This window comes from Haliotis cracherodii, unplaced genomic scaffold (genome assembly GCF_022045235.1).
Source record: "Haliotis cracherodii isolate W230 unplaced genomic scaffold, xgHalCrac1.p SCAF_37, whole genome shotgun sequence".
NCBI classification, from domain to species: Eukaryota; Metazoa; Mollusca; class Gastropoda; order Lepetellida; family Haliotidae; genus Haliotis; species Haliotis cracherodii.
In genome coordinates, this window is record NW_027266294.1 from 1,197,988 (window position 1) to 1,219,577 (window position 21,590).

Here is a 21,590-nt window from a genome sequence, read left to right on the forward strand (position 1 = left end):
TTCTTTGTTTCCAAATATTCCAAAGTCGGCTGGGATCCAAGTAACGTCCTTGCCCTGTCCTTGGATTGTGTTGTCAGTGGCACGCAGAATACATCTCATCTTCAGTGCCATGATAGATGGTTTCTTTTCATCATTTGTTCACAGAAACTTCACACAGACGACGGATCAAGAAGTTCTGTTCAGCTCCAAAAATGAGGATGATGTGGACGCGCCTCACTCACATCTCCAGCAGAGGCACGGCGACGTCCCACAAGCCCAGGAGGACGAGGGCGCCGCTCACCTCTCAACTGGTATAAAGCATTTTGTTCTTGTTTGGACAGATTGTTAAAGAGATGGTTGTACATGTGATTACATTAGGTGACCCCCAACTTGAAACTCAGATGTTAACCAAGAAATCCAGGAATAAGGAATTAAATTGTGAAGTTAATAAATAACAACACACCATCAATGAATAATTAAATATTATATTGAAACACACAGTATATTCTATTTTTACGAAATGCCACACAGAAATACAATATCCAGGGAACACTTCGTTATCACGAGCTGCTATAAACAGACCTGCAGATGACCAATAAACCTTTTATGTAGGCTACAGTGAATGCCAAATATATTCAGCTTGTGTAGGATTCCCATCACTGTTACTCTCCTAAGAGATGCGCCCCTGCTTGACAGGTTTTCGATTGGCGAATATGGTAAGCAAACACTTTGAGTTTTAAAATTGTTTCTTTGTGAATTTGCAAGTTGGTGATCGCTTCTGTAACAGCAATTAGAATGAATGTGAAACCACAATACCTATTGAGCAATCAAAAAGGGTACTATTGTTTGTCAAGCAAGTGTACTTAATACATAGACATACTTAACTTTATACATAATGGATCAAGGGAGCAGAACTACCAGTAATTGATCTCAAATCATGGCTTACGTAACTGTCTTGACATCTTCGTTGACCAAGTTTAGTGTTGACAGGACGGGAATCATGGTGACATGCATTGGCTCACTCTGGTGTTGCCAGTGAGTAGATAGAGCTGACATATACTCTGCCAAAAAAGAAACAGAAAAGTAGTAAAATCGTAAATATCTGACACAGTATTCCCGATATCCATACAAACTTAATGGAACAATTAAATTGATAATTTCTGCATGGATTGGGATTGATTTGTGTGGAATGAATGAGGTACTGCAGAAATGTTTCGGAAACATTGAAAAATCGCAAAAAACACAACCGCGTGAGAGCCTGGCGCCAAAACACATCAACATGATATGCACATGCAACATCACTTGTTTGGCTATGAAAATGATTGGATTTCATTCTAATGCCATCACAATCAAACAGCAAATGAACACCGAAAGTGCCACGACTGACAGAAGCCAAACGCAAAAAACGCCATCGGCCGACTGCAAACAGGAGAATTCTCTTTAGCTGTAGCCAGGTTTTTCCATGTAGCACAATTACAAGACTGTGATAATGCTATTAGACACACGGGTCAACATGTGACTTTCCCGGATTCGGTCGACCACGTATCACTACTGAAGCACAGGACAGATTTAAACGGCTATGCCACGTACGTGAAAGAACAACCACGGCCACCTGTTCAACTACGGCAATACCAGGATTCCGTAGGGTATTAGCCCAGAGAGTGATGAACCTTTTTGATGGATCTGCATCGTCGGCTGCGACGTCAGTGGTGTCAAGGTCACAGAGCATGGTCCCGACTGCGATGGAGAAAATTTTGATTTCGTGACGAGTCACGTTTTATGCTTTGCCGTGCGGATGGTAGACATCGTTTTTACAGGCTTCGGGGGGAACGCTATGCACGAGACTGCACACAGGAAGTGGACATATTTGGCGGTGGTAATGCGATGATGTGGGAAGCCATCTCCTATACCTTCACTTTAGTTTCTCCACACCTTTCAGTGTGACGTATTCACTTATTTCCAAAAGACTAGCCAAGTGTTTGTTGTAATCTTAGTATTTGGTAATTAATGAAACTGTAGAATATGTCTAACTGGGATATTTACAGATAAGATCTGTATGCAGTGTCTAACCTTTGCTTTATTTCGTAGGTAGTGTAACGAACACTGCAATGACTGACAACAGCAGGGCAGACAAATCCGTTTTAGGCGGGGACATTAACACAAACGCAATTAATCAAGGTATGACTGAACATCTTCACGTCTGATGTCTTTGCTTTTTTAATAAATCAATCATGGACTTTAATATCTTTCATGGAAGGTTTCAGATACATAGTCTTTGAGTAGAAATGTATGTCCTCCATTCTGTGTTACTTGTTGCAATCCTAAAGACGGAGATATGCTGAGGAATGCCAGGGATTTGATTGTGATTGAGGTGTTTGATACATGCTGGGCAGATGTATGCTATACAGTGAAGGTAGCTGTGATAATAGTTTACTTTTGTTATCATTTAAGTCTATGAATGTGTTTGGTTTTTCTTCTTTTTTTAAGACAACAGAACAGTTAACAGTACGATTAACATCAATCTCCCTTCTGGAAAAGCTGTTTGCGAATCAGGCTGGAAGGCCAAACATGAAAATATTCCTCAACCGACCGATATTGACATTGAAACTGTAAAGACTCTACTGAATGAACTGTTTTCTGATTCACTGGTACGAATTCGGTGGGAATGTATGGTGTTTTGTTTTGAACATGAGTCCATGGAAGATGCAATGGGTATGATTGTTCAGCACGCAGACATCAACGAGGACATCCTACACTTCCTGCAGGAGCTGAACCCATCAATTGAAGATATCGTGATGGAGGTGGAGGTGCGGGAGTTGAGTGAGTCTGTTGAGCAGACAGCACAGACATCAGGTAATATTGATACATCTACACAGACAACATTTCTGTAAATTACCTGATTGGTTCTCACCATATGTGAGCTAGCAGTATGTCCTCCATACCACACACCTCTCCTCACAAATCACAGTCTATATAGTTTTTAAATAATGTAATATAAAGTAAACGTTATCAAAGTCGTGCTATTCACATGGAAGTGCCCACATATGTATATTTGTCCCACTGTATACTGCCATGTTGTCTGGATTATGATGTTTCAAGCATATTTATATACACTCGCTTTGCTACTTGGGGAAGAATACCCCCAGGGTAAAAATACCCACGTGGACAAAGGGTGAAAAGTGGTTGTGGTTATATACACTTGTGTACTGTTTAGGGTAGTTATTATAATATCAATCAATTCACTTCATTTGAGTCAGTGGAGGGGTTAAGATTGAGTGCTTGGAGAAGGAGAAGGCGCTGTTTGATACAGGCGTTTGCTTTGGCAAGAAACTCGTCTTTTCTAAAAGAAAGGTTAATTTTGATGAAGGAAACATGCAAAGTCTGGTGGAAAGATATTGTTTTAAAAACACTTTTTGAAGGCGAACGTGGACAATGAGATTAAATTTTATTTGAAGTGACATTTTGTGATTTGATATATGCTGAACTTAAAACGTCCAATTTTTTAAATGACTTAACTGAACTACATTTTCCCTTTTATTTCGGCAATAACTTAGTTGATGATAAATTGAAACTGCACAATGTCTGCTCAGATCCTAGCAAAATCTGACCACTGCAGGATATAGTAGACATTTTTATGATGCAAGCAGGAACAATAAATACACAAATGTTAGACTTCCCAAGTAAAGTTAGTTTTGTAAATTTTACGACCGCTTCACACTCGGTCTGTTTCGCTGTATGGGTCAGGTGAGGGTAAATTTGGAAATATATATATTTGGATTTGGATACATATACATATATATATATATTTAATTTGCAGCAATGACATCTAAATACCTGACCCAAACACCTGTAAATTATGGGACCAAATTAATGAAATAAGAATGGTAACGTGGTGTAGGTAAGAGAGATTAGCACAGTAGGTGCAGCGAACGGAAGAGAGAAACAAATCAAAGGCAAATAAAAATTAAGAAAGTTAAGAAAGGGGTCCACCTTATAGTGACTACGTATATGACAATAGACTAAGGATTAATTAATTAGATAGAAAATATGACTAATAAAGAAGGAAGGAAAAAGGAAATTGGCTGTAAGGAAAGAAGGGACCAAACCAGACGCGGTGAAATAAATAAATAAATAAATAAATAAATAAATAAATAAATAAATAAATGAGGGCTGATGGTAAGGTGTAATGTGATAACATTATGTGAATCAGTTGAGCTGATATTTAAATTAAAAGCCTGTGAAATAAAGAATAACTGGGCCAAACCTACTTCCTATGTTAAAAATGCTGTCCAATGCGGGAGGGGTGAATGGTGATTGGTTGCAATGTTGTGGTGTTGAGAGCATGGGGTGGAGTGGGGTGAAGTGTGGCTGGTTAAACTGTTGTTCAGCGCTTGGAAGTTCGTAAAAGATATCCGCGTTTAAAATTTTGATCCTGATCCCAAATAAAGTCATCCCCTAAAACACTAAATGTAAACAAAGTTTCCAATTTCGAATCGGAAACGAAATTCTTAACCCAGACTGTCTTCTACGATGTCCCATAACCCCATAACACCGTGTTCATGTAAACAGACAACTACCATCAAGTTCAAGTTCAAGTTCCATCTCACACTCACAACACAACAATGCCGACACGTTTATCACCTCATCTCGCACAAAAACCAAACCTTTTTTTTAATCTGGGCATTTTAATTATAACCTTATTTTCTTTATTTATGCCCCTTTCATAACAGTTACTATCAGCTTAACACCCCCATCTAGATATGTCATATTTAGTTGATACTAAACTGTACTTATTCAAATATTATTGTGATGGCGTAAAAGTTTATAGTTGTGGCACTGATTTATAGATTTAGTGAAAAGAGATTTTAAATAGATGCATTTAGAATTTTGAATAAATGTTTGGAAATTTAGGATGTTGATGCTTCTTATATTTCGGCCTTAGAGGAGGAGAAATGTAAGTATGTCAGCTGTTTTATCGAGTGATCGTAATACTGATTTAAGATGGGTGATGTTATTCATTAAGTAAGGTCATCTGTTTTATTGAGTGATCGTAATACTGATGTAAGATGGGCCATGTTATTGATTTAGTTAGGTCAGCTGTTTGATCATTTGTTAAGAATCCGTTCTTTAGAACCAAGAGAGTCTGAAATTATAAGGGGCGGTCGGGTATCCTAGTGGTTAAAGCGTTCGCTCGTCACGCTGAAGACCCGGGTTCGATTCCCGACATGGGTACAATGTGTGAAGCCCATTTCTTGTGTCCCCCCCCCCCCCCCCCCGTGATGTTGCTGGAATATTGCTAAAAGCGGCGTAAAACCATACTCACTCACTCACTCACTGAAATTATAAGAAAGTTTGATTTAGATATTTTGCTTGATGAAGTGCTGCTGTATTGGAATTAGTATAGCTTTAATAATGATGATTGGTTATTGTAATGGGTTGGTCTGCATCGATACCTATGTCTGTGTTCTTGTACATATCCTGAGATACAACAGTATATATGTAGGTATGTGTTGGCCAGTTTGATTCGATCTAGTTAAGTATTAGTGTTGTTTTTTGTCTGTTTTGCCTATGTTGGGCTGAGCTTGTAGCATGCTGTGTAATGAGGTATATATGTAAGGTGGCAGTTTGTTTCAGTAGAGGGGCATGTTGTCAGTTTTTGAGGTTTTGATATTTTGTTGAAATGTTGTAATAATATTTTTTTGCATTTTAATTGGGATTATGTTGTGAATGATGCAGCTGGTGTTATCTAGTCCTGTGATTGAGCCTGTGTTTTTTTCAAGTGTTGTCTGTAATTCATGTAAATATATTGTTTTATTAATTGAAAGGTGTGTGTGGTCTGGTCTTTTGATGTATTTTGGGTAATTATTTATATGGTGTTTTTGAATTTGGGAATGTGGGTGGTGCCTTTTATGGCTTTAGATTTGTTCCCAAGTGTTCCAGTATTTTGTTTGCCATTCTTTAGGTATTACTGAAAGTTTTGTGTTATTTCTGAAGAAAAGAACTTAAAACGCTCTCTCTTTGATTGATTGAGAGCCTGTTTTCTTTTGTTTTCCAGAATATATTATTTTATTGCTCCACCAAAGGACTGGATGGTGTGTGTGGTTAATTGAAGAAGTAGGGATACATTTAGTAGCAAGTTCATGTGTTGTATTGGTGAAGTTAGGGCTAAAAATGTCTGTGATGGTACTTTGTAATTGTGTAGTGCAAATGATAACAGAGCTAAATAAACAACTTCCAGTGTGCTTCTTTGAAATTTGTTTGCTGGCTGTTTATTAAAGTTTGCTCGTTAGCTAAAGGGGGGTTGTTTAGTACATTTAGGGGTATTTTGATTGGGCAATGGTCACTGCCCCAGGTGTCACTATGAACCTTCGAACTTGTTGGGTCTGAGGGTTGTGATGGGGGTGGGTTGGGTGGAAGTGGTATGCGGAGGGCTGATTTAAATTGGGTTTGGGGGCATGTGTTTTGGTTTAGAAGGAGGGTTGGTTTAGGGATGAGGGGGACTGTGTTTGTGTGTGTGTGTGTGTGTATCGTGGGTTGGGGATTTGTTTTGGTAGGGGGCGGGGGTGTATGTTCTCTATGGTTACTGTGTGTGTGTGTGTGGTGGTGGGTTGGGAGGTTGGGAGGTTGGGGTTAGTTGTTTAGGTTTGAGGTTTTGTCTTTGAGGTTTTGTGGGGAGGGTTCAACCCTTTCCTGGTTAATTTATGGAGTCTGGATTATGCCAGTTGAGTATACGAAATGTAAAATTCAATGCAAGGCTTTTTCTTGGAATAGTTTAAGGTAATCACTCATGAGTACAATAAACGGTAGCACTTAGTTACATATACTTCCTGTTAAAAACACACATGCTTTGCCATTGTTTAATGTTTTCAGTCCAGTAAAAGTATGCCAGATCTTAGTTTTCAACTGTTTCGAAGTCAACAAATGTAAGTGCATGTGCTATAGCACCACCAGAATACTGCCTGTTAAATCACCGATATAGTAAAGGCTGGTTTAAAGGCAATTTATATTCAGATGAGGCTAAAATCTGTAATTAGTGTGTGCTGCCATCGTTTTGCAGATTATCAAACTTTCTGCATTATACAGGGTGGTCCTGAAAAAATATCCCCTCAACCAGCAATAGAATAGAACGTCCGTTGTAATTGTTCACCTACCCCAGCTGTAGAAATCCTTTATAATAGTGGGTTTAGTTTATACATGTTACTTCTTTTTCTGAGAAATAAGACACTGAAACGTCATACGGGAGCCACTAATGCTTTGCTCAGGCTTCGGTGTGATGTAAGATTTATATACCTTAGCAAGGCCAATAGGCTTTAATTCACAAAAAGCCCTTCCTGTACGCTTAAAATCCCAAATTATACACTAAGGTTAGTGCCACAACTCTAAAGAATCCTGTAGGTGAAGGAATCCATAGCAGCATATCCAAGGAAATACACTGGAATTGATCTCCCTTCAAGTGAAAAAAGGTCATTCTTGACATTCACTGTTAGCTTGCAGGTCTAGTTTAGATAGAAATGATACTACACTTGTTAACGTATTAGGTTTGGCAGGCCTTCTATTTTTCTGGGGAGAATTCTGCTAAGTAAACAACAATACAATACAATGTTGCTATCCATGTTAACCCTGAGTTACTGAACTCAGAAGATTTTGGTTCGAAGAAAGATACAAACAACAAATCACTGTGCCCAACCACTTTACTAAACAACACAAAGCCTGCCCCAGACTACATTTTGGAAATGATCAGATGTGGCTGCAAATGTGAACCCCCTTGAAATTCGAAAAGATGAAGTTGTAAGGATAAGGGATTACCTTGTACCATGTTTATGCATGTTTCCGGGTAGGATGCTCAGGACCACAGTAGCCTGAACTAGCCATCATGCATACAAGAGTTTGTTTTATATTATTCTCCCAAACGAGCTTTGAGGACTTCGCTTGCTCTACTTGGCAGTTTGGGTCATAATGTTGTGAATTAGGTCATGTACACAGAGAGAGAGACGTGAATGATGTTATACACAGGAACTTTTCTGTTTGTTGGTAAGGGAGTGTTAAAACTTCTTCAAAATTAAGTTTGCATTTTTCTCTCTTTACATCTCGCGTGCAAAATAATGCAAAAAATATTGTTGAAATATGCACCTCATCATAAATATCACACCACTCCCTTTTCTATAAGTAAAACTGGATCTTCAACCTCATAAAAATGGTGCTTAGAAAAGCACATTAAAATGTTTATATGGCCTCATGTGAGCGTTCAGTCGGAAAATTAACAACACAAGATCGAATTTGAGCACTAATTGAGGGTTTAAATGTAGCAAACTAACGTTCACTAATATCACCGTGAAATAAGGTGAAATAAGTATGGCTGTCGGAGTCGTTACAACAGACACACAACACAGTTCACATGTCACTAATGTCGAACACACTAGTAAGGTCCACAATGACTGGCTAACTCAGTACCTGGTGTAACCGCCTCGCACTTGGATAACATGTTCTACACGCTGTCTCATGCTGATCACCAAACGTCTGAATCTCTGTTGGGGGATCTGCTGCAACTCATCATGTCGTTGTGTTGGAGATGCTGAACAACAGCTCGAGCACGATGTGGTCTGGCATTATCGTCCATGAAGACTGGATGGGTGGCGAGAGCATGGTTATCGAAATGAGGCACAACACCACCATCCATGATCAAGTTCTCGTACCTCTGTCCATTCAGTGTTCCGGGAACTGTGATGAGGTCAAGTTTACAATCGTAGGAACAACACCCCCACACCATGACGGATCCACCCCCAAATGGAAAATCAGCTTGAATGTTCCTCTGATCATATGCTGTGCCTCTCTGCCTCCCAACTCGAGCCCTCCCGTCTGTATGATGCAGCAAAAATCTGCTTTCATCGGACCAGTGGATCCTTCTCCATGTCCTCAGGTTCCAGCGAGCATGTGCTTGGCACCAGGCTAAACAGACATGGCAGTGCCGATTTGTGAGGATTGGACGTCTGATTGGTCGTCTTGCTCTCAGTCGTGCAGTATTTAGGCGTCGTCTGATGGTGCTGATGGACACTCTGTTGTATTTCACTGGTTGGTCAAATTAAAGCTTAATTTATGCCTAAAACGAAATTTTAGCTGTGTCTGCAAACATAACATACGCCAAAAGAGGCTGTGTGCATACTGCATTTTTTTGTTTCGCAAACTGACCTCCGGTACAAGCATGCTCAACACAAGCATGCACGTGCAGCTCGAAACAGGGTGTGTTTGTGATAGTATGTATACAGATGGTGTAGTTTATGAAATATGTACTTGTAGTTTAAAAAACCGAAAATTATATTTTCTACTTTTACTTTAAAATGTGGGGTGCGATATTTATGACGAGGTGTAAACGTGTACACACTTATTTCGTAATTTGAAATGCGAGAAAAGGGTTAATCCGTACTGTGTTGATCCATATGTGATTATGCATAACGTATTCTGTGAATAAATGTCAGAGACATCAAACTGGATGCATTTGCTATGTGTATTTACTTTGTAATTATTGGAAATATCCAATTTTTCATGGTTTTGGGGGGTTGGATATAATGGGGTTATTATCAGGATTTGCCCAGGGATATCACGGGAACCCTCCTGATTCTTAATCAGTTACCCCCAAGGCTACAGGAAACAGCAGTGAAAAAAACGTTATCCAATAAAACCAGGTTCAACCCTTGACTAGTAGGTCGGTATGAGGAGGTCTGTGTATGAAGTGATTCTTGGTTGTGCTTTTCATGTGTTTAGTGTAGTTGGCGGAGCTTCATGAGACCGAAAGGTGCTCTAGCCTTTTCTTTATGTGTATTTAGGTTCGGAATATTAGGGGCAGTGACAATTTTAGAGTGTCCTTTAATTGCCTTGAATTTTTTCCATAAAATTTTAATATTTTGTTTGCCCATTTTCAAGGTGCTAGTGAAAGTCTCCCAGTGTTTTCTTTTGGCTGCTCTTATATGTTCTTTTGGAGAATTTCTAATTTTTCTGGCCAAGGGGAGTTTAGTAATGACCCGCCTGGCTTTTTTAAGTGCTTCTTTCCTTAGTTACCTTGATTTAATAATTTTGATTTTGTCAGGAAATATGACGTTTGATTTGCCCTAGGTTGGTCCATATTCACCCAATACCAATTATTGATACATCATTGGAGAGGTACTTATATATGGCTTCCAGTGGTATATCACCCTTGATGATCAGTGGATCACCAGTGAGATGACAACCCAAAACGTAACCATACCCCCAAGTGATATACTTTGAAAGGCTGTAACAACAAGTTCGTCCAAACTTTTTCCTTTTAACTTTCAACATTATGTTAAGTATGTCGGCTTTGGTTTGTTTTTTTGTTTTTTGTTTGTTTGTGTGTGTGTGTGTGTGTGTGTGTGTGTGTGTGTGTGTGTGTGTGTGTGTGTGTGTGTGTGTGTGTGTGTGTGTGTGTGTGTGTGTGTGTGTTTGATCAAAGCAAGCTCAAATCAGCCATGGTGCAAATTTGTACCGGGTCCTTGTTGTTGCATATTACTTCGTCAAGAGTAATACTTCTTTTTCTTTAACTGAAATTTACTTTAAAGATACCGTCCTCTGATTCGTTACAGTAACTTTGCTGCGAACCGTAAAATGTTCGTACCAGACGCCATCTTTTTTTCTAGCAGACGAATCAATATTCATCACGTGACAAGTCAATACTGATCAAGTCACGAGTCAATATTCGAGGTCAGTGTTAGTCACATGATCTCAGGGTCTAAATTGAAATGTATTGTTTCGTGATAAACATTAACCAATGGAATTGCAAGGTTCTCAATAACAATAAACCTAGCTACAAAGCAGCTGTCACATCTATTTGGTGAAAAGATATCCGAGAGATATTCAAACTGCACTTTACGATTGTAACTGTAAACTACAGCATACACATCAAAGAAAATACTAAATGTGTACAATAGTGTTGAGGTCGGACTCCCGGCAACCTCCATTCACAATATAGCGTGTTCACTGATAGCAGTGTGTTGGGGGTTCTGAGCAGGAGTTTCGTTGACGCAGGGATCGCATCTTCATAAATGAGTCATCAGAATCAGTCGGCAGTCATTATGCTTGTGTTTGTTTCCCATTCTTGTCATACGACTACGTGGAAAGTCAGATGAATACCAACTGTCTCAAAATGTTATTAAAACATCCTAAAAAGGATTTCGCGAAATGTCCCAAAATGTTTTAAAACGTGTTTTATTCACTGAATGTGTATGTTTAAAAAAGTGTTCGTAAAATGTTTTAAAAACGTTTTCTGTAAACATTTGGCTATAACGTATCGAAAGAGTTTTGAAAACGAACCAGGTCGTCGGAGGAGCCATGTTAACAGTTAGTTTGTGTTTTGCTGCCTATGTTCAAAACGTAAAACACCAAATAACTGTTAACAAGACACATATGACAAGTAGGCAGAGACCGCTTCCCTTTAGGCTTGTACTGCAGGAAACAAAGTTAGAATGGCAGACATGCTAATCATCACTCTGTCTTCAACTTCCAGTCTTGTGATGTGACCCCTCAACAAAGAATTTCAAGACTTAATTCTGTAAAAAGAAAAAATATTTAAAAAACACTCAAACACTTTACGAATGTATTGATTGCCAGAATCTTCCTTTGTTTGGCTTTTATCCACTTTTCTGAATTACATAATATGACAACATCAAGAGCAGGTATATAAAATATATTTAACCGAAGAAACAATAATCATTTGGAGATAATGTTTAATCAATATTATAACAATAATGAATATGCAAGTGTTTGGTGGAAACATAGTTTAATATTCATTCAGAGACGTAGCCGAATATTTGATGTGGTAGCTCTAGCATCATGAATCACTTTGAATACAAAAGGTGGTGCGAGCAGAGAGAACAGAATACACCCCATCCACTTAATTGTCAGCGGCCGAGTGCAGATACAAATCCAATTTTAGCAGTTTTCTAAATCCTAAAAAAAAAATCATAAGGATTATATGAAACGTTAACATAATTCACAGCCCCGGGGTTATTGGGTGTATTACATACATACCCATGAAGATCCGGGTTAAAATATGTCTTTAGCAACCCATGCGTATACGTACGAGGCGACTTATGGGATCGGGTGGTCAAACTCGCCGACCTGGTTGATGCATGTCATCGTATCCCAGTTACGGCACGCATTGGTTCGTGAAGACAATTCTAACCCGGATCTTGACGGGTTACTTAATCAACACTTCTTATTTTAACACTTAATTAACACTTCTTATTGTAACACTTAATTAACACTTCTTATTGTAACATTTAATTAACACTTCTTATTGTAACACTTAATCAACACTTCTTAGTGTAACACTTAATTAACTCTTACTGTGGGTGAAGCCATGTATGTTGATAAACTACACACACGGTGTCAACTGACAACTGTACTACCATGCAGTCTCTTGGCCCACACCTAGGCGATTTTTCATTCAAAAAGTGTGCAAATATATCTGTATAACTGCACATTTATGAAACTCCGCCTCGTTACGTGGAAGGTGATTTGTCATTGGCCAGTACTGACCACGCCTCTCCCGCCATGTACACCAAAAACAATGTAACACAAAAAGAACATGGTTTCAGGTCAACATATCAGACTATATCAAAACATAACCACCACAATGAAGTACAGCGTTGATGTTACACTTCACCTCTATAACAAATCTTCAAAACCACTTATTTGTATCCACAATACCAAACAGCATTCTCCCTCGCCGTTGTGTTGCTTATATATTACCGATACGGCCTCAGATTGTATTCTCTCACTCACTCACTCACTCACACACTCACTCACTCACTCACTTACCATAACGTAATGGGTGGGTAAGTTATCTATTTCTACTTTAAGAAAATTAGATGAAACAGAAATTGTACATATAGTAAGACTGATAGGAATCAGGTGCTTGCTTCACAGAGTGTTTACACCCAGACAGTTGTTTAGCCTGTCAGCGGGGAGAAACAAACGTCTGGACGTAACCATTTCTAAATAGCGTTTCAACCGATAGGCTTGTTCTATTTTATCAGTTCTGTTTTATCAATCTTTGTCACCTTCTTTTGTCAGATATTTGTACCCTTGTCCTTTATCAAACCAAACACCGTCTAATACATGAAGCACTGTTGTGTTGGCTGCAGTTTCGGCCTCAGATAGTAAGCTGATCTGTGATGATTGTACTACCGCCATCGCTCGGTCCATGTAAATTATGACAGTGCTACATAGGAAAGTTTGCCCGACATAGAATTACAACTGTGTTGCACAAGCTCCGAGTCAAGTAGACCTGTTGCTCTTCACATTGCTTTATCATTACATTGTCATAACTGAAATATTAATCTGTTTACTGACGTATGTCTATGTTTGAATTTAAGGAATTACCGAAAATACCATAAACACTGCAACCCGACACACCAAACGATGTAAAATTATGCCCTGAGTAAACGCCGCATCAAACGTAAAATAATTATTTTAATTACATAATGCTCCCGTGTCAACAGGACGACTATCGTGTCGTTAGAAAATAGAAACCTCTCGATTGAAATTATGGCAGTGTTTTCATAGAAATGCCAGAGGTATTGCCTTAAGACGAGAATAGATCTAATTGCAACAATTTCAGTATAAATAATGCAGTATTAAGTTAGAGTCTCTGAATGAACATTATCTTCTGATTAAGACAGACGTTGAAATGCACGACAAATTTATTACTACACTGGTGGGCGCCTGTCCGTTCTGGTCCAAATTTATAACGGTTTGCACTGGCAACTATACATCTGATTAATGATTTTATCATATGCTTGATTTTCACTAGAAATTATCTCAAGGTAGAGATATTGTACTAACGCTTCAATAGTCAGCACTTTAAGAATACCGTATTTCCTCTATTAGACACCCAGGCTTCTATTTATTTCGGACAAGCCTTTGACCCGGCGTCTATTAGAGGCCCGGCGTCTATTCGAGGCCCGGCTTCTATTAATACCCCAATTTCACTATGACCACAAATGGCCGGAATCGTCACGAAATGAAAATATTTTGAGTTTGTAGATATCCGTAGATATACCTCAAACAAGTCCGTAGTCCGAATCTTATAAGAGGCCCGGCTTCTATTTTTTGCACTGAACAATTGACCCGGCTTCTATTAGAGACCCGGCTTCTATTAGAGACCCGGCGTGTAATGGAGGAAATACGGTATTTCTACATATACAGATGTATATTATTTTTAGAACATTCCAAATCAGATTGCCCCAAACTGCTGATGTGTAACTTAGACATCTTATCTTCAAACATGGTAGGAGTCTACCATGTCGTTCCAAATTCATTCCTTACCCCTGTTTTCATTGAACCAATTCACTTTTACACAAAATAACCCAACCACAGATTATGTTCGACAAACTATTGCAGGAAACTGTGATTGTAAGAAAGACATATCAAGTTACTTGAACCATAATCGGATCATTTAAGTTTCAATCAGACTTCATAATACCAACTCCGTATATTTTGACTTTCAATTTATAACTGTAGTATGTTTATGTTCTGAAAGAAAATAACAATATTTTCAGTTACTCCAACATTTAACACAGAGTGAGTGAGTGAGTGACTATGGTTTTACGCCGCTTTTAGCAATATTCCAGCAATATCACGGCAAGGAACGCCAGAAATGGGCTTCACACATTTTACCCATGTCGGGAATCGAACCCGGGTCTTCGGCGTGACGAGCGAATGCTTTAAACACTAGGCTACCCGACCGTCCCTTTAACACAGAGAAGCAATAGATCTATATCTCAGCAAGTAATCACAAAAGCAGTGTACAGCTAAACACACTTAGATTCCAAGATACAAAACAGGATTCATGACGTGTTTCATGTTATGATTTATAAAGACACACGGGGCAGATGAGCAACAATCTCGGTGTGTGTTGTACGAGGGATTTATCCAGGATTCTAAACTGAGACAGATTGGGGATTAAGCGTTATTTTATTCAAAATTGAGATTATTAAGATCTTAGTTTGTTAAATTCAGTGTTTTTCTAACGTTGTATTTAACAATTATAGGATAAGTGTAATAATATAAAACAAAGAATTAAAACTGTTCCTGTGTGTTGTCCTGGTGTCAGTGAAATACAGCTTACCCCTACAAAGCCGTACTGTTAGACGAATTAGTGATAGATATATTAACATGGATCGGGACTGTTTTTATTCCGATTTGGGAATCTTTACTGACATTTGCTGCCGAATATCGGCTTTTGAGCAGGTCAATATTTATGCTGTGTTAGTGTATTTTATGTCATTTATATTATGTCATTTATAGCCCCGTTGTAAAATAGGTCTTTGGCAATCAATGCTTGCCATAAAAGACGACTATGCTTGTGAGAGGCGACTGACGGGATCGGGTGGTCAGACTCACTGACTTGGTTGATGCATGTCATCGTATCCCGATTGCGTGGAACAATGCTCATGATGTCAGTCGCTCGATGGTCTGGCCCAGCCTCGTTTATTTACTGACCGCTGGCACATACCTGAAATATTGCTGAGTAAACAACAACACAATCATTTATAGTCATTTACCAATCACTGAACTAGACTTACCTGATATTATACCTTTGCTACAAACACATTCATGAGTGAACATCTTAAGGGGCAAAATATTTGTCGAATGGCAATAAGTTATCTTAGGCCAGTATTCATGATGCTTTTCCTATGCTATATATAGTTTCTGACCACCATATTCTGTTTCAGCCTCGAGTGATCCGAGTTTGAAGCCACCTGTGAAGGGACAAGATTCTGATCGACGAGGTAGGTGGGGGAACCCAACATGTGGTAGATCGTGTCATTGTCCAACTTTGTATGATATTTGGTAAGATCATCATGTCAGCCAAGGCTAGGGGGATTCTACTCCGAAAATGTCCTATAAACAGTCTCTGAAATTTGATACGTGTTTTATCCTATTAATTTATCAACAAATCAACAATTGCACTAATAATATCATCATTTTTTTCATAAAGGTCAATTCAACAAGCAGGTGTATTGACATGCCGGATAGATGAACAACAATCTATACTTGTGTTGTATTTTTATGAGAGTCATTTCATTTATTTGACAATCACAAAACTATATATTTACACTTTTGCTATAATAAACGTATTTTAAATCTCGTTCTGTAGTAAAAGTTTCACAATGTCTGAAACTTGTCGAATTTAAACAGAGTTTCCAATTAACTAGCTGATGTAAAGCAATGTAATAATACATATCATATTCAAACAGCAATTGCACTGACCGTGTCTGACTATCATCCTATAAAGCTCTGTACATACACAGAATAGTGTTACAACTACTGGATGTAGAAGAAAGCACTTGAACAAATGTCACGTGAATAGATTATTCTAAGTTCAATACATAAACCTCATCGTTATATTGTTGTCATCCACACAGGAAGCGGTTCATCATGTATCGATGTTCCTGTCACGTATCAACACTTCGTGGTGTGAACACAGTAGATGTATGACAAAGATGTCTGGATGTGTACAGAGTTTACTTTGTGTTACAGCGACTCCATCACAAGCAGACCGCGACCTCTTCGACGCCAGCGAGGCCGGGAACCTGGAGAAGGGGAAGCGGCTCCTGACTACACCGGGAGTCAACGTCAACTGTAGGGTGGGAGGGAGCTGGACACCGGTGATGATGGCAGCATACAAGGGACGCAGCGAGGTGGTGAAGCACCTTGTGAGAAAAGGAGCTGATGTGTCACTGAAGGACGATAACGGTAACAACACCCTTCACCTGGCCTGTGTTATAGGACATGTAGAGACGGTGAAGTGTGTGCTGTTACCGAAAGTGGTGGACATCAACAGTAGAGGAGAGGAGGAAATGACACCGGTGATGGAGGCAGCACGGTGGAGATACATAGACTTGGTGGAGCTCCTGGTGAGTAAAGGGGCTGATGTGTCACTGGTGGACGTGGCCGGTAACAACATCCTTCACTGCGCCTGTCGGGGAGGAGATGTAGAGACGGTGGAGTTTGTGCTGTCTCTGAACAAGGTGGACATGAACGCCAAGAACAGATCGGGGAGGACAGCGGCAGACGAGGCGAGAGCCTATAAACATAAGCGAGTGGTGGAACTGCTGGTGTCCCGCGGCGGTCAGTGACGTCAATGTCGTGTTTGTGTAGACGGTGGAGGGGGACATGATGTTACAGACAGTGACGTGGTGTGCCGTGCACGTCGTCGTGTTATATATTCCCGGATTTTGTAAGAATGTTTGTTGTGTTTGAGGAGAAATAAAACTTGATTAAAATATTTTCAGATATTTTGTCATTTGTTATGTTTGGAACTTCGCATAATCAGGTAAGAAAGTTGCTAACTGAGTGTAAATAGAGATGATGTGTGAGTATTATGTACACACTGCATCTCGTGATATAATTAGTCTGTGTTAACTGTAAGTGAAGAGTTTATAATTAGTCGTGAAACAGACAACAAACTGTTTGTTTACATCTCGCTGCACTCTCTGACCTCAGACTGAGGCAAGGTTCGACCAGCTGACGTGGCGCCAAATGTACAATGACAGTGACGTCACAGATAGTTGCGTCCATATAGATGTCAGTGTCGTGCTGTTTCATGATAAACACAACTTCGGGGTGATTGACATCGGACATTTTATAAAAGATGATTAAATAGCCCAAACAATCCTAAAATTAACAATTCATGATAACTAACACTCAACTAACGTACGTACTATCACCCAAAAGTAAGTTTACGTAGATTTAATCAAAAACTAGCAAAGTCGTAAATATAAATGGTTTGCAGCAATTATACTGATGTAAATGAATAAGGGTACACTTTGTTTAAGAGACAGCAATATGATATGCTATCATGGGTTTCCCTGCCTTGTCTACCTGTTGGAAACAATGCACACAACTACATGTCAACGTTTGATTCCGACGTGTTGAATTTGTATGCGCGCTATTCCCAATGTACCGACAGCAAAGTTTATGTCCCTATGTTTGTCATTGTTCCCATATTCACTTCAATGAATATATAGTTTTCCCGTTTTCTTTTGGAGGGAATTTATATCCTTTAAACTTGTGAAGAAAAAACCCAATCTAAATAAACACAATAATGCATTCATCTTTTTCCCAGATAAGATTTTTTTTACAAATACAGCGTTATCAATATCCTACCATGGGCACATAAGTATTTTGTTTGTTCGTGCAGTAATGACCTATAAGGAAGTTAATATTAGCTATGGAAATAAAACAGTCCTATAAAGGGTGAAGAAAAGATAGGCACTAGGGTTGCTTTCTGTCATCAGAAAAAAATGCTTTAAATGTGAAACTAATACACACAAGAGGCCACATCTCTCGGAAAAAATAATTAGAAGCACCAATTTACGAACTGCAGTCTTCACAAGAATCTCTTAGATGGACAAGCAAACTTTCATCTATGTAACTTCAGTAGTTTCTCAGAAACGGTGTCCCTATTTCACGCAGTATGCACGCAGTATGCACGCAGTATGCACTAAGTTGAAACGCACGGGCTGGAACTATGTACAAAATTATTTAGGACACCAATTTTGGAACTCATTTGAGATCATGACCAGCAACACCAGTGTGAAAAGTTTCATTTCTCTGGGCGGACTGACGAAAGAACGAACTCCGTTCCTATATCCTCGGCCCCGCCCGGTGGTACGTTTATTGTTTAAGGCCGCACTCAGCAATATTCCAGCTATATGACGGCGGTCTGTAAAGAATCAAGTCTGGGACAGACAATATAGTGAGTGATATCATGAGCATCGATCCACACAATTGGGATACGATGACATGCTTCAACCAAGTCAGCGAGCCTGACCATCCGATCCCATTAGTCGCCTCTTACGACGATCATAGTCACCTGACTATTGCTGAAGACTTATTTTACCCCGCATCTTCACGACTCACCAAGAACACTAACGGGTCATGGAATAATAGTACTGACCTCGTTAGTGACCGTATATAGCTTGCTGCTATCTCGACACGTTCTGGGTCTACCACGGACAATAAACTTGCATAGGGCGTGTAGGTTATTAAAGTTCCTGATCGTGTAAATTTAACAGTCTATACTGCCTAAAACGTGAACGACAAAAATATATATCAAATAGATTGATATGCTTATTGAGCCAATATATGCAACGAATAGACGAACTGATCTCTCAAACTATATGAGATAATGCTACAATGTAAAATCTTAATTTTGCTTTGTTTTCATTCCCAACCAGTGCAGTCTTCAGAGCACAGCCTTCATTCACACCTAATGTATGTTGCCTGATTTCAGCTAGACACTTTGTATATGTGACAAAGACCATTTGTCATTTCATTCTAAAATATATGAGGAATTCAAGGATGTATGTATCGTAGTTGAGTTTGAAATATTCGTGATGTTACAGGCGTCTTGTAAACACTATCCAATATGGCGGAACGTTCACATAATTGGCGTTCGTGTTTGCGTATTTTCTAAAACATTTCTTGGGTTATTTATATCGTTTCAGAATGATTTTTGGTGATTTGATAAACAACAGATAACCGTGATCATTCATATGCTATTTTTAAAACTCATTTCTAAATATCCAAGTAAATATCCGATATTTAGGTTTCAAAACATATATTAAATAAACTCGCCTGTATGGTGATTTAGTAATATGTGTCCAAAATGGAGAGATTTACGATGTACCCAATTTCCAGGGGTCATATTTCAGTAATCTTGCTTTGCCTAAAATGAGAGTGGATGATATCACAGAACAGGGCGTTGCCCACACATTCAAAACCTTAAAGTGTATTTGTCTGTGTGATGTATTGTGAATGAATTTTATTCGAGTGCAAAGTGAGGGGTGAAGAGGGGTGACATATAATATGTCCTTCTGTCATCCAGGGTAAGGTTGGGCCGTACGTGTTGCAAATATCTCCCATATAGAGTTAGTAACGCAGGCAAACTATCGGGGAAAAAATTGTCCCGTAATTTATAAAAAAAAAAAAAATTGCTTCAGAAAATTAAGAAAAGATTTAACAGTCTGCCACAAAAATTAGATCGTTCCAAGGTGTGTTTCTTAATAAAATACTAGTATTCAGGCTCAAAGTTTTGATTGAAACAATATCTGGTTTGCAGCTAAAGCTGAATCAAATATTCACAGTAATCTCCCTGAGTTACATTTAGTCAATCGGAACCGAAAGTCCTATTTCACCGTTTTGATTCCCTCTTGTCGCATTATAATTAAGAGAAATCTGTTCGAACTTTTTCCGCCTTTTTATAAACGTTTTACAAAAATAAAAGTTGTTTCTAAAGTCAACTTTGTAAACGGAATATTTAAAAAATAAGACTAAAAGAAATGGCGGAAACCAGCCGGTGGCACAACAACATTCTCTGTAAGCATTCATATCGCTCTTTTTAGTATAACCTTGGAGTTTCCAAATGTTTCATTTCTTTGTAAAATGTTATAATGAGCGGAAGGTCCGGGGTTCCATCCCCAGCCGTGTCATACCAAAAGTCGTTAAATATGGTACTTATTGTTACCCTGTCTGGCGCTCGGCATTAAGGGGCTAAAACAAGGGCTGGTCGGCTCGGAGTCAGTATACTGTGTCTGAGCGGGGTATTCATGTTAAACTGCCTTATGGTATCTCCGTGTGCCAGCACTATAAATCGGCATCAGTGCGGACTAGTACACACACACACACGCACGCACACACACGCACGCACGCGCGCACACGCACACACACACACACACACACACACACACACACACAAACACACACACACACACTAGCACGCGCTCATGCACGTCGCTATATAAGTGCAATATAGTCTTGGACGCGACGTTAAACCCCCTTTCACCTCACCTCACTGCCGTCACCAACGTGGCGTCGCATATGACCGTCGTAAGCGCGCTCAACAACGTCTCTCTACTGCGAACAATTCCGAGATTTCCGAAGTTATTTATAGATTTCACTCACAATGCAAGACTTAAGACTATAGGCGTACCAAATTTGCATCCAAAATACTTCTAACAAACACAGAACACATGTTTGACAGGTTCAACACATATCGTCCGTCAATATCGTTTGCGGTCATAACATCAACTGTCCTTCTTCATTACAGAGTACCGGTTTTAATGTTTTCCCAACTCGTTAATTATTATCATGGAACTATTTCAAGGAACTTATATCTCTCACAATTCTAAACATTTTTGGGTTCATATAGATAAGTTACAGAATGCATGGTAATAATATAGAAAGGTGATTGCAGAGCGACCTATACAGACCTATTGTTGTTTGCGTGGTTTGTGCGTATGAAGTGTTACAGGAGAACGTTCGTTTGTTCGTTTGTTTTTTCACACAGCACTCAGCAATATTCCAGCTATATGACGGCCGTCTGTAAATAATCGAGTCTGGACAAGACAATCCAGTAATGGACATCATGAGCATCGATCTACGCAATCAAACCAAGTCAGCGAGCCTGACCACCCGATCCCATTAGTCGCCTTTTACGGTAAGCATGGGTTGCTAAAGATCTATTCTACCCCGGATCGGCACGGGTCTAAAGGAGAACGAACAATGCATAACTGTGTATCGGGTTTACGACA

The 21,590-nt window shown here is 39.2% G+C and overlaps 1 protein-coding gene across 1 annotated transcript; it reads left to right on the top strand.

Moving 5' to 3' along the window:
- The first annotated feature begins 249 nt into the window (after positions 1–249).
- On the top strand, positions 250–17,252 carry LOC139477904 (26S proteasome non-ATPase regulatory subunit 10-like). Its single transcript, XM_071260341.1, has 5 exons — positions 250–290; positions 2,068–2,157; positions 2,467–2,832; positions 15,726–15,782; positions 16,534–17,252. The coding sequence occupies exons 2-5, from the start codon at positions 2,088–2,090 to the stop codon at positions 17,130–17,132; spliced, it is 1,092 nt and encodes a 363-aa protein (XP_071116442.1). The 5' UTR covers positions 250–290; positions 2,068–2,087; the 3' UTR covers positions 17,133–17,252.
- The last annotated feature ends 4,338 nt before the right edge of the window (positions 17,253–21,590 follow it).